We start from the raw sequence: 25449 nt of genomic DNA, 5'->3' as shown, positions 1-25449 counted from the left end.
AAAGGGGGATACCTAGTCAGTTATAATGGTATTACCACAGCTATAACACAATTAAAAGGGAAAGGGGGATACCTAGTCAGTTATAATGGTATTACCACAGCTATAACACTATTAAAAGGGAAAGGGGGATACCTAGTCAGTTATAATGGTATTACCACAGCTATAACACAATTAAAAGGGAAAGGGGGATACCTAGTCAGTTATAATGGTATTACCACAGCTATAACACAATTAAAAGGGAAAGGGGGATACCTAGTCAGTTATAATGGTATTACCACAGCTATAACACTATTAAAAGGGAAAGGGGGATACCTAGTCAGTTATAATGGTATTACCACAGCTATAACACTATTAAAAGGGAAAGGGGGATACCTAGTCAGTTATAATGGTATTACCACAGCTATAACACAATTAAAAGGGAAAGGGGGATACCTAGTCAGTTATAATGGTATTACCACAGCTATAACACTATTAAAAGGGAAAGGGGGATACCTAGTCAGTTATAATGGTATTACCACAGCTATAACACAATTAAAAGGGAAAGGGGGATACCTAGTCAGTTATAATGGTATTACCACAGCTATAACACAATTAAAAGGGAAAGGGGGATACCTAGTCAGTTATAATGGTATTACCACAGCTATAACACTATTAAAAGGGAAAGGGGGATACCTAGTCAGTTATAATGGTATTACCACAGCTATAACACAATTAAAAGGGAAAGGGGGATACCTAGTCAGTTATAATGGTATTACCACAGCTATAACACAATTAAAAGGGAAAGGGGGATACCTAGTCAGTTATAATGGTATTACCACAGCTATAACACTATTAAAAGGGAAAGGGGGATACCTAGTCAGTTATAATGGTATTACCACAGCTATAACACTATTAAAAGGGAAAGGGGGATACCTAGTCAGTTATAATGCTATTACCACAGCTATAACACTATTAAAAGGGAAAGGGGGATACCTAGTCAGTTATAATGGTATTACCACAGCTATAACACTATTAAAAGGGAAAGGGGGATACCTAGTCAGTTATAATGGTATTACCACAGCTATAACACTATTAAAAGGGAAAGGGGGATACCTAGTCAGTTATAATGGTATTACCACAGCTATAACACTATTAAAAGGGAAAGGGGGATACCTAGTCAGTTATAATGGTATTACCACAGCTATAACACAATTAAAAGGGAAAGGGGGATACCTAGTCAGTTATAATGGTATTACCACAGCTATAACACAATTAAAAGGGAAAGGGGGATACCTAGTCAGTTATAATGGTATTACCACAGCTATAACACAATTAAAAGGGAAAGGGGGATACCTAGTCAGTTATAATGGTATTACCACAGCTATAACACTATTAAAAGGGAAAGGGGGATACCTAGTCAGTTATAATGGTATTACCACAGCTATAACACTATTAAAAGGGAAAGGGGGATACCTAGTCAGTTATAATGGTATTACCACAGCTATAACACTATTACAAGGGAAAGGGGGATACCTAGTCAGTTATAATGGTATTACCACAGCTATAACACTATTAAAAGGGAAAGGGGGATACCTAGTCAGTTATAATGGTATTACCACAGCTATAACACTATTACAAGGGAAAGGGGGATACCTAGTCAGTTATAATGGTATTACCACAGCTATAACACTATTAAAAGGGAAAGGGGGATACCTAGTCAGTTATAATGGTATTACCACAGCTATAACACAATTAAAAGGGAAAGGGGGATACCTAGTCAGTTATAATGGTATTACCACAGCTATAACACTATTAAAAGGGAAAGGGGGATACCTAGTCAGTTATAATGGTATTACCACAGCTATAACACTATTAAAAGGGAAAGGGGGATACCTAGTCAGTTATAATGGTATTACCACAGCTATAACACTATTAAAAGGGAAAGGGGGATACCTAGTCAGTTATAATGGTATTACCACAGCTATAACACTATTAAAAGGGAAAGGGGGATACCTAGTCAGTTATAATGGTATTACCACAGCTATAACACTATTACAAGGGAAAGGGGGATACCTAGTCAGTTATAATGGTATTACCACAGCTATAACACTATTAAAAGGGAAAGGGGGATACCTAGTCAGTTATAATGGTATTACCACAGCTATAACACTATTACAAGGGAAAGGGGGATACCTAGTCAGTTATAATGGTATTACCACAGCTATAACACTATTACAAGGGAAAGGGGGATACCTAGTCAGTTATAATGGTATTACCACAGCTATAACACTATTAAAAGGGAAAGGGGGATACCTAGTCAGTTATAATGGTATTACCACAGCTATAACACTATTAAAAGGGAAAGGGGGATACCTAGTCAGTTATAATGGTATTACCACAGCTATAACACTATTAAAAGGGAAAGGGGGATACCTAGTCAGTTATAATGGTATTACCACAGCTATAACACTATTAAAAGGGAAAGGGGGATACCTAGTCAGTTATAATGGTATTACCACAGCTATAACACTATTAAAAGGGAAAGGGGGATACCTAGTCAGTTATAATGGTATTACCACAGCTATAACACAATTAAAAGGGAAAGGGGGATACCTAGTCAGTTATAATGGTATTACCACAGCTATAACACAATTAAAAGGGAAAGGGGGATACCTAGTCAGTTATAATGGTATTACCACAGCTATAACACAATTAAAAGGGAAAGGGGGATACCTAGTCAGTTATAATGGTATTACCACAGCTATAACACAATTAAAAGGGAAAGGGGGATACCTAGTCAGTTATAATGGTATTACCACAGCTATAACACAATTAAAAGGGAAAGGGGGATACCTAGTCAGTTATAATGGTATTACCACAGCTATAACACAATTAAAAGGGAAAGGGGGATACCTAGTCAGTTATAATGGTATTACCACAGCTATAACACAATTAAAAGGGAAAGGGGGATACCTAGTCAGTTATAATGGTATTACCACAGCTATAACACTATTAAAAGGGAAAGGGGGATACCTAGTCAGTTATAATGGTATTACCACAGCTATAACACTATTAAAAGGGAAAGGGGGATACCTAGTCAGTTATAATGGTATTACCACAGCTATAACACTATTACAAGGGAAAGGGGGATACTTAGTCAGTTATAATGGTATTACCACAGCTATAACACTATTAAAAGGGAAAGGGGGATACCTAGTCAGTTATAATGGTATTACCACAGCTATAACACAATTAAAAGGGAAAGGGGGATACCTAGTCAGTTATAATGGTATTACCACAGCTATAACACTATTAAAAGGGAAAGGGGGATACCTAGTCAGTTATAATGGTATTACCACAGCTATAACACTATTAAAAGGGAAAGGGGGATACCTAGTCAGATAGCTGTGGTAATACCATTATAACTGACTAGGTATCCCCCTTTCCCTTTTAATAGTGTTATAGCTGTGGTAATACCATTATAACTGACTAGGTATCCCCCTTTCCCTTTTAATAGTGTTATAGCTGTGGTAATACCATTATAACTGACTAGGTATCCCCCTTTCCCTTTTAATAGTGTTATAGCTGTGGTAATACCATTATAACTGACTAGGTATCCCCCTTTTAATTGTGTTATAGCTGTGGTAATACCATTATAAAACACTATTAAAAGGGAAAGGGGGATACCTAGTCAGTTATAATGGTATTACCACAGCTATAACACTATTAAAAGGGAAAGGGGGATACCTAGTCAGTTATAATGGTATTACCACAGCTATAACACAATTAAAAGGGAAAGGGGGATACCTAGTCAGTTATAATGGTATTACCACAGCTATAACACAATTAAAAGGGAAAGGGGGATACCTAGTCAGTTATAATGGTATTACCACAGCTATAACACAATTAAAAGGGGGATACCTAGTCAGTTATAATGGTATTACCACAGCTATAACACTATTAAAAGGGGGATACCTAGTCAGTTATAATGGTATTACCACAGCTATAACACTATTAAAAGGGAAAGGGGGATACCTAGTCAGTTATAATGGTATTACCACAGCTATAACACAATTAAAAGGGAAAGGGGGATACCTAGTCAGTTATAATGGTATTACCACAGCTATAACACAATTAAAAGGGAAAGGGGGATACCTAGTCAGTTATAATGGTATTACCACAGCTATAACACTATTAAAAGGGAAAGGGGGATACCTAGTCAGTTATAATGGTATTACCACAGCTATAACACAATTAAAAGGGAAAGGGGGATACCTAGTCAGTTATAATGGTATTACCACAGCTATAACACTATTAAAAGGGAAAGGGGGATACCTAGTCAGTTATAATGGTATTACCACAGCTATAACACAATTAAAAGGGAAAGGGGGATACCTAGTCAGTTATAATGGTATTACCACAGCTATAACACAATTAAAAGGGAAAGGGGGATACCTAGTCAGTTATAATGGTATTACCACAGCTATAACACAATTAAAAGGGAAAGGGGGATACCTAGTCAGTTATTATGGTATTACCACAGCTATAACACAATTAAAAGGGAAAGGGGGATACCTAGTCAGTTATAATGGTATTACCACAGCTATAACACTATTAAAAGGGAAAGGGGGATACCTAGTCAGTTATAATGGTATTACCACAGCTATAACACTATTAAAAGGGAAAGGGGGATACCTAGTCAGTTATAATGGTATTACCACAGCTATAACACAATTAAAAGGGAAAGGGGGATACCTAGTCAGTTATAATGGTATTACCACAGCTATAACACAATTAAAAGGGAAAGGGGGATACCTAGTCAGTTATAATGGTATTACCACAGCTATAACACAATTAAAAGGGAAAGGGGGATACCTAGTCAGTTATAATGGTATTACCACAGCTATAACACAATTAAAAGGGAAAGGGGGATACCTAGTCAGTTATAATGGTATTACCACAGCTATAACACTATTAAAAGGGAAAGGGGGATACCTAGTCAGTTATAATGGTATTACCACAGCTATAACACTATTAAAAGGGGGATACGTAATACTTTAGGGGTGGCAGGTAGACTAGTGGTTAAAGCTTTGAACTAGTAACCAGCAGGTAGCCTAGTGGTTAGAGTGGTGGACTAGTAACCAGCAGGTAGTCTAGTGGTTAGAGTGGTGGGCTAGTAACCAGCAGGTAGCCTAGTGGTTAGAGCGTTGGACTAGTAACCAGCAGGTAGTCTAGTGGTTAGAGCGTTGGACTAGTAACCAGCAGGTAGCCTAGTGGTTAGAGCGTTGGACTAGTAACCAGCAGGTAGCCTAGTGGTTAGAGTGTTGGACTAGTAACCAGCAGGTAGCCTAGTGGTTAGAGTGTTGGACTAGTAACCAGCAGGTAGCCTAGTGGTTAGAGCGTTGGGCCAGTAACCAGCAGGTAACCTAGCTGTTAGAGCGTGGGACTAGTAACCAGCAGGTAGCCTAGTGGTTAGAGTGTTGGACTAGTAACCAGCAGGTAGCCTAGTGGTTAGAGTGTTGGACTAGTAACCAGCAGGTAGCCTAGTGGTTAGAGCGTTGGACTAGTAACCAGCAGGTAGCCTAGTGGTTAGAGTGTTGGACTAGTAACCGGCAGGTAGCCTAGTGGTTAGAGCGTGGGACTAGTAACCAGCAGGTAGCCTAGTGGTTAGAGTGTTGGACTAGTAACCAGCAGGTAGCCTAGTGGTTAGTGTTGGACTAGTAACCAGCAGGTAGCCTAGTGGTTAGAGCGTTGGACTAGTAACCAGCAGGTAGCCTAGTGGTTAGAGTGTTGGACTAGTAACCGGCAGGTAGCCTAGTGGTTAGAGTGTTGGACTAGTAACCGGCAGGTAGCCTAGTGGTTAGAGCGTGGGACTAGTAACCGGCAGGTAGCCTAGTGGTTAGAGTGTTGGACTAGTAACCAGCAGGTAGCCTAGTGGTTAGAGTGTTGGACTAGTAACCAGCAGGTAGCCTAGTGGTTAGAGTGTTGGACTAGTAACCAGCAGGTAGCCTAGTGGTTAGAGCGTTGGACTAGTAACGTGGTTAGAGTGTTGGACTAGTAACCAGCAGGTAGCCTAGTGGTTAGAGCGTTGGACTAGTAACCAGCAGGTAGCCTAGTGGTTAGAGCGTTGGGCCAGTAACCAGCAGGTAGCCTAGTGGTTAGAGCGTGGGACTAGTAACCAGCAGGTAGCCTAGTGGTTAGAGCGTTGGACTAGTAACCAGCAGGTAGACTAGTGGTTAGAGCGTTGGACTAGTAACCAGCAGGTAGCCTAGTGGTTAGAGTGTTGGACTAGTAACCAGCAGGTAGCCTAGTGGTTAGAGCGTTGGACTAGTAACCAGCAGGTAGCCTAGTGGTTAGAGTGTTGGACTAGTAACCAGCAGGTAGCCTAGTGGTTAGAGAGTTGGACTAGTAACCAGCAGGTAGCCTAGTGGTTAGAGCGTTGGGCCAGTAACCAGCAGGTAGCCTAGTGGTTAGAGCGTTGGGCCAGTAACCAGCAGGTAACCTAGTGGTTAGAGTGTTGGACTAGTAACCAGCAGGTAGCCTAGTGGTTAGAGCGTTGGACTAGTAACCAGCAGGTAGCCTAGTGGTTAGAGCGTTGGACTAGTACCCAGCAGGTAGCCTAGTGGTTAGAGTGGTTAGAGCGTTGGACTAGTAACCAGCAGGTAGCCTAGTGGTTAGAGTGTTGGACTAGTAACCGGCAGGTAGCCTAGTGGTTAGAGTGTTGGACTAGTAACCGGCAGGTAGCCTAGTGGTTAGAGCGTGGGACTAGTAACCGGCAGGTAGCCTAGTGGTTAGAGTGTTGGACTAGTAACCAGCAGGTAGCCTAGTGGTTAGAGTGTTGGACTAGTAACCAGCAGGTAGCCTAGTGGTTAGAGCGTTGGACTAGTAACCAGCAGGTAGCCTAGTGGTTAGAGTGTTGGACTAGTAACCAGCAGGTAGCCTAGTGGTTAGAGCGTTGGACTAGTAACCAGCAGGTAGCCTAGTGGTTAGAGCGTTGGACTAGTAACCAGCAGGTAGCCTAGTGGTTAGAGCGTTGGACTAGTAACCAGCAGGTAGCCTAGTGGTTAGAGCGTTGGACTTGTAACCAGCAGGTAGCCTAGTGGTTAGAGCGTTGGACTAGTAACCAGCAGGTAGCCTAGTGGTTAGAGTGTTGGACTAGTAACCAAAAGGTTACTAGATTGAATCCCCGAGCTGACAAGGTAAAAATCTGTTGTTCTGCCCCTGAACAAGGCAGTTAACCCACTGTTCCTAGGCCGTCATTGTAAGTAATAATTTGTTCTTAAACTGACTTACCTAGTTAAATAAGCACCCACCTGATGATGATGATGATGATGAGTCCACACGTTGTTTGTAAGAAGTCTCTGTACCTCAGGCTGTGGAACAGCTCAACGTCAAGACGAGGAGTTACAGAGACCTGCTGTCTGATGAACCATTCACCAGACAGGACATCATCACCCTGCAGGTATTCAATATGTTTACTGATCTTCATTGTGTCTGTGCTGAGCCTGAAGCCTGCTGTAAGCATCATGGGAAATGTAGTCCTTGAGTCCTTGACTTTGTCTGGCGTTTTTGTTTCTACTCTACAGGATCCTACCAACCTGGATAAGTTCAATGTCTCAGACTTCTTCCACGTCAAGAACAACCTCAAAGTACTGGACCCTGGTGGGTATCCGAGTCCCAAGTGGTCAACTATTCCCTATCTATTGTACCATAGGGCTCTGGTCTAAAGTAGTGTACTATACAGGGAATAGGGCTCTGGTAGGGCACTATATAGGGGTTAGGGGGCTATAGGGCTCTGGTCTATAGGAGTGTACTATATAGGGAATAGGGCTCTGGTCTAAAGTAGTGCTCTATATAGGGAATAGGGCTCTGGTCTATAGTAGTACACTATATAGGGAATAGGGCTCTGGTCTAAAGTAGTGCTCTATATAGGGAATAGGGCTCTGGTCTATAGTAGTACACTATATAGGGAATAGGGCTCTGGTCTAAAGTAGTGTACTATATAGGGAATAGGGCTCTGGTCAAAAGTAGTGCTCTATATAGGGGTTAGGGGGCCATTTGGGACGTTTGGTGTAAGGACCTATCTGGATGTTCCTGTTTGAGATTAGGTTGTTTTTGTAAACTCCAATCGTTTTGATGTGTGTAGATGAGGAGAAGGCTAAACTGGACCCGAGTTACCACCTGAACAGTACCAACCTGGAGACCAGAGAGACCCTGGCTGAGCTCTATAAGGGTTATAAAGGAGACGCTCTACTGGCCTCCACCATGAAGGAACCACAGGCCAAGAAGACTGACAAGCTTAACGCGGTGATGACACACACCTGTCTGTCTCTCTGTGTCTCTCTGTGTCTCTCTGTGTCTGTCTCTGTGTCTGTCTCTGTGTCTGTCTCTGTGTCTGTCTCTGTGTCTGTCTCTGTGTCTGTGTCTCTGGTATCAATGATAGTAGTAGTGGAAATGGAACTAAAACATCCATAAGGTATCAATGATGGTAGTAGTGGAAATGGAACTACAACATCCATAAGGTATAGCCAGACTGTCCTCTCTGGGCAGCCAGGTTTGTCTGTGATGACCAGTCTCTATAGCCAGACTGTCCTCTCTGGGCAGCCAGGTTTGTCTGACGACTGGTCTCTATAGCCAGACTGTCCTCTCTGGGCAGCCAGGTTTGTCTGACGACTGGTCTCTATAGCCAGACTGTCCTCTCTGGGCAGCCAGGTTTGTCTGTGACGACCAGTCTCTGTAGCCAGACTGTCCTCTCTGGGCAGCCAGGTTTGTCTGACGACTGGTCTCTATAGCCAGACTGTCCTCTCTGGGCAGCCAGGTTTGTCTGTGACGACCGGTCTCTGTAGCCAGACTGTCCTCTCTGGGCAGCCAGGTTTGTCTGTGACGACCAGTCTCTGTAGCCAGACTGTCCTCTCTGGGCAGCCAGGTTTGTCTGACGACTGGTCTCTATAGCCAGACTGTCCTCTCTGGGCAGCCAGGTTTGTTTGTGACGACCGGTCTCTATAGCCAGACTGTCCTCTCTGGGCAGCCAGGTTTGTCTGTGACGACCGGTCTCTGTAGCCAGACTGACCTCTGGGCAGCCAGGTTTGTCTGACAACCGGTCTCTGTAGCCAGACTGTCCTCTCTGGGCAGCCAGGTTTGTCTGTGACGACCGGTCTCTATAGCCAGACTGTCCTCTCTGGGCAGCCAGGTTTGTCTGTGACGACCGGTCTCTATAGCCAGACTGTCCTCTGAGTCTGTACCTAGTCCGTGTTTTCCTCATTGGTGGCTGGGCTGTAAGATGGTGGTGTGAGGGGAGTCACCATGATTCATGGTAACGTCAATCTGTCTGGGAGTTGTTGACGTTCCAAGAGGTCACTGTTCAGCCCGGGCGACGTTCCCATTGTTCTGCCGTTTCCTACTTCTGGGAAACGGGAATGTTGGGTAGGGGGAGGTGGCGTGGCCCTATATAGTGCACTACTGTTGTGCGGTAGGGACTTCTCTCCCTCCCTCAGGTTTACAGGCAGAGTATCTAGGGGCTAGGGTTTAAGTGTGTAGGGTTTAAGTGTATAGGGTACTAACCGTTTTCTCTCGCTCTCCCTCCCCTAGGCTCATTACTCCACTGGCAGAGTGTCTGCTTCCTTCACCTCCACAGCCATGACCCCTGCTACCGAACACACTGCAGGTTAGTGGTCTCTGGTAACGGCACACTGCAGGTTAGTGGTCTCTGGTAACACCACACTGCAGGTTAGTGGTCTCTGGTAACACCACACTTCAGGTTAGTGGTCTCTGGTAACGGCACACTGCAGGTTAGTGGTCTCTGGTAACGACACACTGCAGGTTAGTGGTCTCTGGTAACGACACACTGCAGGTTAGTGGTCTCTGGTAACACCACACTGCAGGTTAGTGGTCTCTGGTAACGACACACTGCAGGTTAGTGGTCTCTGGTAACGACACACTGCTGGTTAGTGGTCTCTGGTAACACTGCAGGTTAGTGGTCTCTGGTAACACTGCAGGTTAGTGGTCTCTGGTAACACCACACTGCAGGTTAGTGGTCTCTGGTAACGACACACTGCAGGTTAGTGGTCTCTGGTAACGACACACTGCAGGTTAGTGGTCTCTGGTAACACCACACTGCAGGTTAGTGGTCTCTGGTAACGCCACGCTGCGGGTTAGTGGTCTCTGGTAACGACACGCTGCAGGTTAGTGGTCTCTGGTAACGACACACAGCGGGTTAGTGGTCTCTGGTAACTACACACAGCAGGTTAGTGGTCTCTGGTAACACCACACTGCAGGTTAGTGGTCTCTGGTAACGCCACGCTGCGGGTTAGTGGTCTCTGGTAACGACACGCTGCAGGTTAGTGGTCTCTGGTAACGACACACAGCGGGTTAGTGGTCTCTGGTAACTACACACAGCAGGTTAGTGGTCTCTGGTAACGACACACTGCAGGTTAGTGGTCTCTGGTAACTACACACAGCAGGTTAGTGGTCTCTGGTAACGACACACTGCAGGTTAGTGGTCTCTGGTAACGACACACTGCGGGTTAGTGGTCTCTGGTAACAACACACTGCAGGTTAGTGGTCTCTGGTAACGACACACTGCAGGTTAGTGGTCTCTGGTAACGACACACTGCTGGTTAGTGGTCTCTGGTTAAACACTGCAGGTTAGTGGTCTCTGGTAACAACACACTGCAGGTTAGTGGTCTCTGGTAACGCCACACTGCGGGTTAGTGGTCTCTGGTTAAACACTGCAGGTTAGTGGTCTCTGGTAACACCACACTGCAGGTTAGTGGTCTCTGGTAACGGCACACTGCAGGTTAGTGGTCTCTGGTAACGCCACACTGCAGGTTAGTGGTCTCTGGTAACGACACACTGCAGGTTAGTGGTCTCTGGTAACGACACACTGCAGGTTAGTGGTCTCTGGTAACGACACACTGCAGGTTAGTGGTCTCTGGTAACGACACACTGCAGGTTAGTGGTCTCTGGTAACACCACACTGCAGGTTAGTGGTCTCTGGTTACGCCACACTGCAGGTTAGTGGTCTCTGGTAACGCCACACTGCAGGTTAGTGGTCTCTGGTAACGACACACTGCAGGTTAGTGGTCTCTGGTAACACCACACTGCAGGTTAGTGGTCTCTGGTAACGACACACTGCGGGTTAGTGGTCTCTGGTAACACCACGCTGCAGGTTAGTGGTCTCTGGTAACGACACACTGCAGGTTAGTGGTCTCTGGTAACACCACACTGCAGGTTAGTGGTCTCTGGTAACACCACACTGCAGGTTAGTGGTCTCTGGTAACGCCACACTGCAGGTTAGTGGTCTCTGGTAACGACACACTGCAGGTTAGTGGTCTCTGGTAACGACACACTGCAGGTTAGTGGTCTCTGGTAACGACACACTGCAGGTTAGTGGTCTCTGGTAACGACACACTGCAGGTTAGTGGTCTCTGGTTACGCCACACTGCAGGTTAGTGGTCTCTGGTTACGCCACACTGCAGGTTAGTGGTCTCTGGTAACGCCACACTGCAGGTTAGTGGTCTCTGGTAACGCCACACTGCAGGTTAGTGGTCTCTGGTAACGACACACTGCAGGTTAGTGGTCTCTGGTAACACCACACTGCAGGTTAGTGGTCTCTGGTAACGACACACTGCGGGTTAGTGGTCTCTGGTAACACCACGCTGCAGGTTAGTGGTCTCTGGTAACGACACACTGCAGGTTAGTGGTCTCTGGTAACACCACACTTCAGGTTAGTGGTCTCTGGTAACGACACACTGCGGGTTAGTGGTCTCTGGTAACGCCACACTGCAGGTTAGTGGTCTCTGGTAACGACACACTGCTGGTTAGTGGTCTCTGGTAACGACACACTGCAGGTTAGTGGTCTCTGGTAACGGCACACTGCAGGTTAGTGGTCTCTGGTAACGACACACTGCAGGTTAGTGGTCTCTGGTAACGACACACTGCTGGTTAGTGGTCTCTGGTAACAACACACTGCAGGTTAGTGGTCTCTGGTAACGACACACTGCGGGTTAGTGGTCTCGTAACGACACACTGCGGGTTAGTGGTCTCGTAACGACACACTGCAGGTTAGTGGTCTCTGGTAACGACACACTGCAGGTTAGTGGTCTCTGGTAACGACACACTGCAGGTTAGTGGTCTCTGGTAACGACACACTGCAGGTTAGTGGTCTCTGGTAACGACACACTGCAGGTTAGTGGTCTCTGGTAACGACACACTGCAGGTTAGTGGTCTCTGGTAACGACACACTGCAGGTTAGTGGTCTCTGGTAACGACACACTGCAGGTTAGTGGTCTCTGGTAACGACACACTGCAGGTTAGTGGTCTCTGGTAACAACACACTGCAGGTTAGTGGTCTCTAACACACTGCAGGTTAGTGGTCTCTGGTAACAACACACTGCTGGTTAGTGGTCTCTGGTAACACCACACTGCAGGTTAGTGGTCTCTGGTAACAACACACTGCAGGTTAGTGGTCTCTGGTAACACCACACTGCTGGTTAGTGGTCTCTGGTAACGACACACTGCTGGTTAGTGGTCTCTGGTAACGCCACACTGCGGGTTAGTGGTCTCTGGTAACACCACACTGCTGGTTAGTGGTCTCTGGTAACACCACACTGCAGGTTAGTGGTCTCTGGTAACGACACACTGCAGGTTAGTGGTCTCTGGTAACGACACACTGCAGGTTAGTGGTCTCTGGTAACACCACACTGCTGGTTAGTGGTCTCTGGTAACAACACACTGCAGGTTAGTGGTCTCTAACACACTGCAGGTTAGTGGTCTCTGGTAACACCACACTGCTGGTTAGTGGTCTCTGGTAACGACACACTGCAGGTTAGTGGTCTCTGGTAACACCACACTGCTGGTTAGTGGTCTCTGGTAACAACACACTGCAGGTTAGTGGTCTCTAACACACTGCAGGTTAGTGGTCTCTGGTAACACCACACTGCAGGTTAGTGGTCTCTGGTAACGACACACTGCAGGTTAGTGGTCTCTGGTAACGACACACTGCAGGTTAGTGGTCTCTGGTAACAACACACTGCAGGTTAGTGGTCTCTGGTAACAACACACTGCAGGTTAGTGGTCTCTAACACACTGCAGGTTAGTGGTCTCTAACACACTGCAGGTTAGTGGTCTCTAACACACTGCAGGTTAGTGGTCTCTAACACACTGCAGGTTAGTGGTCTCTAACACACTGCAGGTTAGTGGTCTCTAACACACTGCAGGTTAGTGGTCTCTGGTAACACCACACTGCTGGTTAGTGGTCTCTGGTAACACCACACTGCTGGTTAGTGGTCTCTGGTAACAACACACTGCAGGTTAGTGGTCTCTAACACACTGCAGGTTAGTGGTCTCTAACACACTGCAGGTTAGTGGTCTCTGGTAACAACACACTGCAGGTTAGTGGTCTCTGGTAACAACACACTGCAGGTTAGTGGTCTCTAACACACTGCAGGTTAGTGGTCTCTAACACACTGCAGGTTAGTGGTCTCTGGTAACACCACACTGCTGGTTAGTGGTCTCTGGTAACAACACACTGCTGGTTAGTGGTCTCTGGTAACAACACACTGCTGGTTAGTGGTCTCTGGTAACAACACACTGCTGGTTAGTGGTCTCTGGTAACAACACACTGCTGGTTAGTGGTCTCTGGTAACAACACACTGCTGGTTAGTGGTCTCTGGTAACAACACACTGCTGGTTAGTGGTCTCTGGTAACACCACACTGCAGGTTAGTGGTCTCTGGTAACACTGCAGGTTAGTGGTCTCTGGTAACACTGTACATCTAAGGCCTGTCCTCTCTGGTTAGTGGTCTCTGGTAACACCACTACATCTAAGGCCTGTCCTCTCTGGTTAGTGGTCTCTGGTAACACCACTACATCTAAGGCCTGTCCTCTCTGGTTAGTGGTCTCTGGTAACACCACTACATCTAAGGCCTGTCCTCTCTGGTTAGTGGTCTCTGGTAACACCACTACATCTAAGGCCTGTCCTCTCTGGTTAGTGGTCTCTGGTAACCACTACATCTAAGGCCTGTCCTCTCTGGTTAGTGGTCTCTGGTAACACCACTACATCTAAGGCCTGTCCTCTCTGGTTAGTGGTCTCTGGTAACACCACTACATCTAAGGCCTGTCCTCTCTGGTTAGTGGTCTCTGGTAACACCACTACATCTAAGGCCTGTCCTCTCTGGTTAGTGGTCTCTGGTAACCACTACATCTAAGGCCTGTCCTCTCTCCACACAGAGAACAGCTCAGCAACATGTCTGTGTTTGAGAAACACATGCTGTTTTCTCTGCTTGTTGTAGATGCGATCTCAGAAGACACGGTGCGGTATTCCTATGTGAAGAAGAAAGGTTATGTCCGCCTCCACACCAACAAGGGAGACATTAACCTGGAGCTGTACTGTGACAAGGTGTGTGGTCCTTTGTACTTCAGTTTGGTAGAACATGGCTCTTGCCATGGTGGGATAGTGGGTTCCATTTCCCTCTTCCAACCCTCCGTCCCGCTATCTCTCCTCCTCCGTCCCGCTATCTCTCCTCCTCCCTCCCTCCGTCCCCCTATCTCTCCTCCTCCGTCCCCCTATCTCTCCTCCTCCGTCCCCCTATCTCTCCTCCTCCGTCCCCCTATCTCTCCTCCTCCGTCCCCCTATCTCTCCTCCTCCGTCCCCCTATCTCTCCTCCTCCGTCCCCCTATCTCTCCTCCTCCGTCCCCCTATCTCTCCTCCTCCGTCCCCCTATCTCTCCTCCTCCGTCCCCCTATCTCTCCTCCTCCGTCCCCCTATCTCTCCTCCTCCGTCCCCCTATCTCTCCTCCTCCGTCCCCCTATCTCTCCTCCTCCGTCCCCCTATCTCTCCTCCTCCGTCCCCCTATCTCTCCTCCTCCGTCCCCCTATCTCTCCTCCTCCCTCCTCCCCTCTCTCTCTCCTCCTCCCTCCTCCCCTCTCTCTCTCCTCCTCCCTCCTCCCCTCTCTCTCTCCTCCTCCCTCCTCCCCTCTCTCTCTCCTCCTCCCTCCTCCCCTCTCTCTCTCCTCCTCCCTCCTCCCCTCTCTCTCTCCTCCTCCCCTCTCTCTCTCCTCCTCCCCTCTCTCTCTCCTCCTCCCCTCTCTCTCTCCTCCTCCCCTCTCTCTCTCCTCCTCCCTCCTCCCCTCTCTCTCTCCTCCTCCCCTCTCTCTCTCCTCCTCCCTCCGGCCCCACCTCCTCCCCACCGCTCCGGCCCCACCTCCTCCCCACCGCTCCGCCCTCCCTCTGGCCCCACCTCCTCCCCACAGCTTCGCTCTTCCTCCTCAGTGTATTTGATCTGTAAATGTTCATGCGTGAATGAAATGAGTTTGGAAAAACTGAAAGTATGAATAGTTTTCCCTCGTAATCAATTAACTTTCAAAATAACATGGTCGTTGTTGTAGACCGTTCATTGTGGTGATTTGTCTGCATGTATGAAAACACCATCAGGCCTGATTTTCAGATGTCATGAAAACAAGATTTAGACAGGTGACAATTTCTTCTGACACAGCTTGTTAGCGTTTTTTAAATCAAACTATTATATAAATCCTTCTATTCAAAATAATCGTATTATTGTGTGCCAGCCGTGTTCCTATTGGTCAGTTACCGGGATTGGCTCATAACACCAGCCACACTACACGATGAAGGCACTGCCAGAACTTTGTGGGAGCCTACGACCCAGCCAGGACGTAGTGGTACTGAGTCAGCCAGGACGTAGTGGTACTGAGTCAGCCAGGACGTAGTGGTACTGAGTCAGCCAGGACGTAGTGGTACTGAGTCAGCCAGGACGTAGTGGTACTGAGTCAGCCAGGACGTAGTGGTACTGAGTCAGCCAGGACGTAGTGGTACTGAACCAGCAGACCTAGACCCTGTCTCACTGAACCAGTCAAGACGTAGTGGTACTGAACCAGCAGACCTAGACCCTGTCTCACTGAACCAGCCAAGACGTAGTGGTACTGAATCAGCAGACCTAGACCCTGTCACACTGAACCAGCCAAGACGTAGTGGTACTGAATCAGCAGACCTAGACCCTGTCTCACTGAACCAGCCAAGACGTAGTGGTACTGAACCAGCAGACCTAGACCCTGTCTCACTGAACCAGCCAAGACGTAGTGGTACTGAATCAGCAGACCTAGACCCTGTCTCACTGAACCAGCCAAGACGTAGTGGTACTGAATCAGCAGACCTAGACCCTGTCACACTGAACCAGCCAAGACGTAGTGGTACAGAATCAGCAGACCTAGACCCTGTCTCACTGAACCAGCCAAGACGTAGTGGTACTGAATCAGCAGACCTAGACCCTGTCACACTGAACCAGCCAAGACGTAGTGGTACAGAATCAGCAGACCCTGTCTCACTGAACCAGCCAAGACGTAGTGGTACTGAACCAGCAGACCTAGACCCTGTCTCACTGAACCAGCCAAGACGTAGTGGTACTGAATCAGCAGACCTAGACCCTGTCTCACTGAACCAGCCAAGACGTAGTGGTACAGAATCAGCAGACCTAGACCCTGTCTCACTGAACCAGCCAAGACGTAGTGGTACTGAATCAGCAGACCTAGACCCTGTCTCACTGAACCAGCCAAGACGTAGTGGTACAGAATCAGCAGACCTAGACCCTGTCACACTGAACCAGCCAAGACGTAGTGGTACTGAATCAGCAGACCTAGACCCTGTCTCACTGAACCAGCCAAGACGTAGTGGTACTGAATCAGCAGACCTAGACCCTGTCTCACTGAACCAGCCAAGACGTAGTGGTACTGAATCAGCAGACCTAGACCCTGTCACACCGAACCAGCCAAGACGTAGTGGTACTGAATCAGCAGACCTAGACCCTGTCTCACTGAACCAGCCAAGACGTAGTGGTACTGAATCAGCAGACCTAGACCCTGTCTCACTGAACCAGCCAAGACGTAGTGGTACTGAATCAGCAGACCTAGACCCTGTCTCACTGAACCAGCCAAGACGTAGTGGTACTGAATCAGCAGACCTAGACCCTGTCTCACTGAACCAGCCAAGACGTAGTGGTACTGAATCAGCAGACCTAGACCCTGTCTCACTGAACCAGCCAAGACGTAGTGGTACTGAATCAGCAGACCTAGACCCTGTCTCACTGAACCAGCCAAGACGTAGTGGTACTGAATCAGCAGACCTAGACCCTGTCTCACTGAACCAGCCAAGACGTAGTGGTACTGAATCAGCAGACCTAGACCCTGTCTCACTGAACCAGCCAAGACGTAGTGGTACTGAATCAGCAGACCTAGACCCTGTCACACCGAACCAGCCAAGACGTAGTGGTACTGAATCAGCAGACCTAGACCCTGTCTCACTGAACCAGCCAAGACGTAGTGGTACTGAATCAGCAGACCTAGACCCTGTCTCACTGAACCAGCCAAGACGTAGTGGTACTGAATCAGCAGACCTAGACCCTGTCTCACTGAACCAGCCAAGACGTAGTGGTACTGAATCAGCAGACCTAGACCCTGTCTCACTGAACCAGCCAAGACGTAGTGGTACTGAATCAGCAGACCTAGACCCTGTCTCACTGAACCAGCCAAGACGTAGTGGTACTGAATCAGCAGACCTAGACCCTGTCTCACTGAACCAGCCAAGACGTAGTGGTACTGAATCAGCAGACCTAGACCCTGTCTCACTGAACCAGCCAAGACGTAGTGGTACTGAATCAGCAGACCTAGACCCTGTCACACTGAACCAGCCAAGACGTAGTGGTACTGAATCAGCAGACCTAGACCCTGTCTCACTGAACCAGCCAAGACGTAGTGGTACAGAATCAGCAGACCTAGACCCTGTCACACTGAACCAGCCAAGACGTAGTGGTACTGAATCAGCAGACCTAGACCCTGTCTCACTGAACCAGCCAAGACGTAGTGGTACTGAATCAGCAGACCTAGACCCTGTCTCACTGAACCAGCCAAGACGTAGTGGTACTGAATCAGCAGACCTAGACCCTGTCACACCGAACCAGCCAAGACGTAGTGGTACTGAATCAGCAGACCTAGACCCTGTCTCACTGAACCAGCCAAGACGTAGTGGTACTGAATCAGCAGACCTAGACCCTGTCTCACTGAACCAGCCAAGACGTAGTGGTACTGAATCAGCAGACCTAGACCCTGTCTCACTGAACCAGCCAAGACGTAGTGGTACTGAATCAGCAGACCTAGACCCTGTCACACTGAACCAGCCAAGACGTAGTGGTACTGAATCAGCAGACCTAGACCCTGTCTCACTGAACCAGCCAAGACGTAGTGGTACTGAATCAGCAGACCTAGACCCTGTCTCACTGAACCAGCCAAGACGTAGTGGTACTGAATCAGCAGACCTAGACCCTGTCTCACTGAACCAGCCAAGACGTAGTGGTACTGAATCAGCAGACCTAGACCCTGTCACACTGAACCAGCCAAGATGTCTGACGATTCTTTACGACCTATGACTTTGTCCACAACGTGGACTTGTTGTCTGGGAAGGCAAAGTCGTGGCATATGACTGCTAAAATCGTACAGTCTGTGGGGGGTCCCATTAGCAAGCCTTCTGGAAATATGATGTGGAGTGACACAGGACAGGTCTTTAACTTTGTCTCGTACAGGACTGTGTTTTAACTTTGTCTCGTACAGGACTGTTTTAATATATCACTGTATTTGTCTGTCTAATATCTCAGTATTTCCTGTCTCCTCCGTCTCTCTCCCAGGTTCCTAAAGCAGGAGAGAACTTCACCAAGCTGTGTAAGAAGAGTTACTATGATGGAACTGTCTTCCACAGATCTATCAGGAACTTCATGGTGAGACGAAACACAGTACTACTTCATGATGACTCACCTGTCTGAACACATTACTGCTTCATGATGACTCACCTGTCTAAACACATTACTGCTTCATGATGACTCACCTGTCTAAACACATTACTGCTTCATGATGACTCACCTGTCTAAACACATTACTGCTTCATGATGACTCACCTGTCTAAACACATTACTGCTTCATGATGACTCACCTGTCTAAACACATTACTGCTTCATGATGACTCACCTGTCTCAACACATTACTGCTTCATGATGACTCACCTGTCTCAACACAGTACTGCTTCATGATGACTCACCTGTCTCAACACAGTACTGCTTCATGATGACTCACCTGTCTCAACACAGTACTGCTTCATGATGACTCACCTGTCTCAACACAGTACTGCTTCTCTCTGACTCACCTGTCTCAACACATTACTGCTTCATTATGACTCACCTGTCTCAACACATTACTGCTTCTCTCTGACTCACCTCTCTCGAAACACAGTACTGCTTCTCTCTGACTCACCTGTCTATAATTAACTAGACTCGCCTCCTGTTACCACGACAACCACACACACACTGTTATTGGTATCTATATACATTGATAGACTATATTACAATGTCTTTCAGATCCAAGGAGGAGATCCAACTGGGACTGGTTTAGGTAAGTTTAGACCCTACAAAACCCCTCGACTACTGTGGTGGGGAGTAAAACCCCTCGACTACTGCGGTGGGGAGTAAAACCCCTCGACTACTGCGGTGGGGAGTAAAACCCCTCGACTACTGCGGTGGGGAGTAAAACCCCTCGACTACTGCGGTGGGGAGTAAAACCCCTCGACTACTGCGGTGGGGAGTAAAACCCCTCGACTACTGCGGTGGGGAGTAAAACCCCTCGACTACTGCGGTGGGGAGTAAAACCCCTCGACTACTGCGGTGGGGAGTAAAACCCCTCGACTACTGCGGTGGGGAGTAAAACCCCTCGACTACTGCGGTGGGGAGTAAAACCCCTCGACTACTGCGGTGGGGAGTAAAACCCCTCGACTACTGCGGTGGGGAGTAAAACCCCTCGACTACTGCGGTGGGGAGTAAAACCCCTCGACTACTGCGGTGGGGAGTAAAACCCCTCGACTACTGCGGTGGGGAGTAAAACCCCTCGACTACTGCGGTGGGGAGTAAAACCCCTCGACTACTGCGGTGGGGAGTAAAACCCCTCGACTACTGCGGTGGGGAGTAAAACCCCTCGACTACTGCGGTGGGGAGTAAAACCCCTCGACTACTGCGGTGGGGAGTAAAACCCCTCGACTACTGCGGTGGGGAGTAAAACCCCTCGACTACTGCGGTGGGGAGTAAAACCCCTCGACTACTGCGGTGGGGAGTAAAACCCCTCGACTACTGCGGTGGGGAGTAAAACCCCTCGACTACTGCGGTGGGGAGTAAAACCCCTCGACTACTGCGGTGGGGAGTAAAACCCCTCGACTACTGCGGTGGGGAGTAAAACCCCTCGACTACTGCGGTGGGGAGTAAAACCCCTCGACTACTGCGGTGGGGAGTAAAACCCCTCGACTACTGCGGTGGGGAGTAAAACACCTCGACTACTGCGGTGGGGAGTAAAACACCTCGACTACTGCGGTGGGGAGTAAAACACCTCGACTACTGCGGTGGGGAGTAAAACCCCTCGACTATTGTGGGGAGAGGAGAGCTGCTCTAGCAGGCGGAGGGGCCTTTAATGCGACCCCCCCCCCCCCCCCCCCCACACACTACCTATTACACCTATTAGACTGGTGTGTGTGCCAGCCAAAATATGTCTGAGACACTAAAATTACACCATCAAAAAATACAAAAAAATGAGCATGCTTTGTGATGTTTGTAAAACAATACATCTATTACTAGTAAGAGGTAACTAATGTTGTATATTGAATAATTAAACATTTTGTGACCCGAGTCTTTCAACCAAAATTTCATAGTTTGTGTTCACCTGCCCCTTTAAGGGCGAGAGGTTACCGTGGTAACGTCACTGGAGTCATGTTAGTGCCTGTGAGATTGAGTCTGACTAGTAGAAGAAGCGTTGTCTTTTCTTCCCTCGCAGTTGAAAGTCAAACATTACAAGGAAAACCTAGCTTGTGAACAAAACAATGTAAATATTCAAGAAACACAAGGACAAAGTCTCACTGACAACTAGGCTGGTTAAATGGACATCTTAACCGCCAAAATCGACCAGCATTTGGCAGGTTGCGGATGTTAATTTTTAGCCCTGGGTGGATGTGATCTTGTCTGTGTATGTTTGGCAGAGAGCCGGCTGTGCAGAGGGAAATGTCAGCCAGGTGATAAATTATGCACTAATGTCACCAGGTGAGTTTATGGATGAGAGGAGATAATCAGGAGATGATTGGCTAGCTGTAAAATCAACCCAGCATGACGCACACACACACAGGACAGTAGAACACGCCTCTGTTCAATAGTTCCTCCGTCGTCGTTGTGAAAAGATCCTAGCCAGCTTGTTTTGAAAGGAACGTTTAACTAGGTCTGGTTTAGACACCGGTCCTGTAGGGCTGGGCGATATGGCTAAAATATAATTTCAAGGTATACATTATTCTATATTTTTTAAATGGATGATATTTGAGGGTATTTTATGTTTTTGAATGATATAATTATACTTTTGCCTTGAGATGCATGACCCTAGGGCGGGAAAGTATTCTGATTTTCTTGACTTTTTACAAATGTTTCTACATTGCAGCCTTGTTCTAAAATGTATTTAAAACCATTTTTCTCATATACCCCATAATGACAAAGTGAAAACAGGTTTTTAGAAATTTTTGCAAATAACATACCTTATTTACATAAGTATTCAGACCCTTTGCTATGAGACTGTTAATTGAGCTCAGGTGCATCCTGTTTCCATTGGTCATCCCTTGAGATGTTTCTACAACTTGATTGGAGTCCACCTGTGGTAAATTCAATTGATTGGACATGATTTGGAAAGGAACACACCTGTCTATATAAGGTCCCACAGTTGACAGTGCACGTCAGAGCAAAAACCAAGCCATGAGGTTGAAGGAATTGTCCGTAGAGCTCCGAGACAGGATTGTGTCGAGGCACAGATCTGGGGAAGGGTACCAAAACATTTCTGTAGCGTTGAAGGTCCCCAAGAACACAGTGGCCTCCATCATTCATATAATCATGTAGACGTGTACAACACTACTGCTGTTGTATTGTGTCGTGGAAAATTGCAAGATTATGTTATAATGCTTGTAAGATTATGTTATAATGCTTGTATTACATTATAATAGTTGTTACATTCGATAGAGTATTGTGTGTGTGTTCCACTGAGGATGGGCCTCTATGAGATAACACTGACAGAGGAGATTTACGATGTCTTTGGGTGATATAACCTGGAATCATTAAACACGGGACGAGATGTTAAAACTGTCCATTGTGCCAATAACATGAGCTAATGGTTCTGTTCTTTCCCATACCAGGGAGAGACGGTTCCCTTTAGGAGTGAGGGGGCCAGACACTGGTCTTTACAATGAGAACTGTTCACACAGCAGTCTGCTATGTTTTATAGATATCTTTCATACAAATCTTAACCTTTTGTGAACTGTTCCGAAAAGATCTGTGGTTCGTCAGTGTAAGTTGAGGGGTGTATCTTGGCTATAAAAGATCTTTGTACTTTTCTGTTGGTTACTTCTCAACGGTTCGTTAGAAATAGTGAATTGTTGAAAGTGAAAGGCTATTGCAAAGCTTATTATTATTAAATATGTAGTTTTAAAGTAGAACTCTGACTGGTGTGTAGTTTAACTCCTCATTTGGTAAAGCAGAAATATGCCACTACAATTGTGTAATCTTCAGTCAATACATTTAATGAAATACAAACATTATAAAATGAAATGGCTAATAAATAAACAAAATGTGCATGGATAATGTTACACTATTTTAATTTTAAATAGTTCAGGAGGGCCTCCCGGGTGGCGCAGTGGTCTAGAGCACTGCATCGCAGTGCTATGCTGCGCCACCAGAGTCTGGGTTCGCGCCCAGGCTCTGTCGCAGCCGGCCGCGACCGGGAGGTCCGTGGGGCGACGCACAATTGGCTTAGCGTCGTCCGGGTTAGGGAGGGTTTGGCCGGTAGGGATATCCTTGTCTCATCGCGCTCCAGCGACTCCTGTGGCGGGCCGGGCGCAGTGCACGCTAACCAAGGTCGCCAGGTGCACGGTGTTTCCTCCGACACATTGGTGCGGCTGGCTTCCGGGTTGGATGCGCGCTGTGTTAAGAAGCAGTACGGCTAGGTTGGGTTGTGCTTCGGAGGACGCATGACTTTCGACCTTCGTCTCTCCCGAGCCCGTACGGGAGTTGTAGCGATGAGACAAGATAGTAATTACTAGCGATTGGATACCACGAAAATTGGGGAGAAAAGGGGATAAAATTTAAAAAAATAAATAAAAATAAAATAGTTCAGGGAACTAATGGTCATGCGATGGCGATCATGCATATCTGGAAGTAATGTTAGTGGTTTCTCCCTCACCCAGAATAATTCAGTCATATTAGTGGTTTCTCCCTCACCCAGAATAATTCAGTCATATTAGTGGTTTCTCCCTCACCCAGAATAATTCAGTCATTAGTGGTTTCTCCCTCACCCAGAATAATTCAGTCATATTAGTGGTTTCTCCCTCACCCAGAATAATTCAGTCATATTAGTGGTTTCTCCCTCACCCAGAATAATTCAGTCATATTAGTGGTTTCTCCCTCACCCAGGATAATTCAGTCATATTAGTGGTTTCTCCCTCACCCAGAATAATTCAGTCATATTAGTGGTTTCTCCCTCACCCAGAATAATTCAGTCATATTAGTGGTTTCTCCCTCACCCAGAATAATTCAGTCATATTAGTGGTTTCTCCCTCACCCAGAATAATTCAGTCATATTAGTGGTTTCTCCCTCACCCAGAATAATTCAGTCATATTAGTGGTTTCTCCCTCACCCAGAATAATTCAGTCATATTAGTGGTTTCTCCCTCGCCCAGAATAATTCAGTCATATTAGTGGTTTCTCCCTCACCCAGAATAATTCAGTAGTATTAGTGGTTTCTCCCTCACCCAGAATAATTCAGTCATATTAGTGGTTTCTCCCTCGCCCAGAATAATTCAGTCATATTAGTGGTTTCTCCCTCACCCAGAATAATTCAGATATATTAGTGGTTTCTCCCTCACCCAGAATAATTCAGTAGTATTAGTGGTTTCTCCCTCACCCAGAATAATTCCCAGCTTTATTGTTATTAGTAAATGCAGAGAAGTTGGAAATTGAGATATTTTCTTGAAAACTAGATCTTTTTAAGGCCAGATAACAATTTTAATTCATTCTGTGTTTTTGTTTCATTTTCCCAATTTGTCAAATAGGTATAATTTCTATAACAATTTGCTTGATTTCCCTGTGTGTTTGGATAATAGGGTTGTTTAGTGGTTTTAACAGCTGACAGGGGACTCTCTCAGGGTCCGGCTCTTGGGTTTCCAGTGCATTGAATTATTAGGAGGTTTTGTGGCTTAATTTCAAATGGCCACCATTTTACTGCCCTTTTTATTTAGATTTCCAGTTAAAGGGAATCGTCTGAGTTCTGCTCTGCATTAGTTGTACTTTATTTAGGATCACTCTGGATCTAGATCTACTATTGGATTTTTCTTCCAATATTTATAATCGTAATAACAAGTTGGTAAATCTCGCTCTCTGTCTGCCCCCCCCCCCCCCCCTCGCTCTCTGTCTGCCCCCCCCCTCGCTCTCTCTGCCCCTCTTCAGGAGGAGAGTCATTCTGGGGTAAGCCCTTCAAAGATGAGTTCCGTCCCAACCTGTCCCACACGGGGCGAGGGGTTCTCAGTATGGCCAACTCGGGACCCAACACCAACAAGTCCCAGTTGTGAGTAGTCTTTGTCTTATGGCCCAGTTAACCCTCCTTCCTCCTAAAGTGTGCACTTGTTCACTTCCCTTCACTGATTTGAAAGGAAATGGCTGGTATCAGAAATGTGGTGGAAACGACCACTAGCCCATGCCTCCACCAATCCAATGCTTTTACATTTGTGGGAAGTAGTGAACGAGTGTACACTTCAGAATAAAGTGATACTATTGTCTTATGCTCCCCCTGACCTCCATTACCCCCCCCCCCCCCTTTAATACAGCCTCCCCTGACCTCCATTACCCCCCCCCCCCCCCCTTTAATACAGCCTCCCCTGACCTCCATTACCCCCCCCCTTTAATACAGCCTCCCCTGACCTCCATTACCCCCCCCCCTTTAATACAGCCTCCCCTGACCTCCGTTACCCTCCCCCCCCTTTAATACAGCCTCCCCTGACCTCCGTTACCCTCCCCCCCCTTTAATACAGCCTCCCCTGACCTCCGTTACCCTCCCCCCCTTTAATACAGCCTCCCCTGACCTCCGTTACCCTCCCCCCCCTTTAATACAGCCTCCCCTGACCTCCGTTACCCCCCCTTTAATACAGCCTCCCCTGACCTCCGTTACCCCCCCTTTAATACAGCCTCCCCTGACCTCCGTTACCCCCCCCCCTTTAATACAGCCTCCCCTGACCTCCGTTACCCCCCCCTTTAATACAGCCTCCCCTGACCTCCATTACCCCCCCCTTTAATACAGCCTCCCCTGACCTCCATTACCCCCCCCCCTTTAATACAGCCTCCCCTGACCTCCATTACCC

General features: G+C 47.0%; 1 protein-coding gene across 1 annotated transcript in view; it reads left to right on the top strand.

Moving 5' to 3' along the window:
* The window catches only part of ppil2 (peptidylprolyl isomerase (cyclophilin)-like 2), a 52728-nt gene that overhangs the window by 15118 nt on the left and 12161 nt on the right, over positions 1 to 25449 (top strand). Inside the window, exons 8-15 of the mRNA XM_071352022.1 lie at positions 7352 to 7441; positions 7566 to 7641; positions 8126 to 8286; positions 9568 to 9643; positions 14270 to 14376; positions 18668 to 18757; positions 19391 to 19424; positions 24542 to 24659. Coding sequence (XP_071208123.1) covers positions 7352 to 7441; positions 7566 to 7641; positions 8126 to 8286; positions 9568 to 9643; positions 14270 to 14376; positions 18668 to 18757; positions 19391 to 19424; positions 24542 to 24659 — 752 coding nt within the window. The remainder of the gene's footprint in view (positions 1 to 7351; positions 7442 to 7565; positions 7642 to 8125; positions 8287 to 9567; positions 9644 to 14269; positions 14377 to 18667; positions 18758 to 19390; positions 19425 to 24541; positions 24660 to 25449) is intronic.

This window comes from Salvelinus alpinus, chromosome 19 (genome assembly GCF_045679555.1).
Source record: "Salvelinus alpinus chromosome 19, SLU_Salpinus.1, whole genome shotgun sequence".
NCBI lineage: Eukaryota > Metazoa > Chordata > Actinopteri > Salmoniformes > Salmonidae > Salvelinus > Salvelinus alpinus.
The sequence above is the reverse complement of the archived record's forward strand: the minus strand, read 5'-3'. Positions and strand labels throughout refer to the sequence as shown.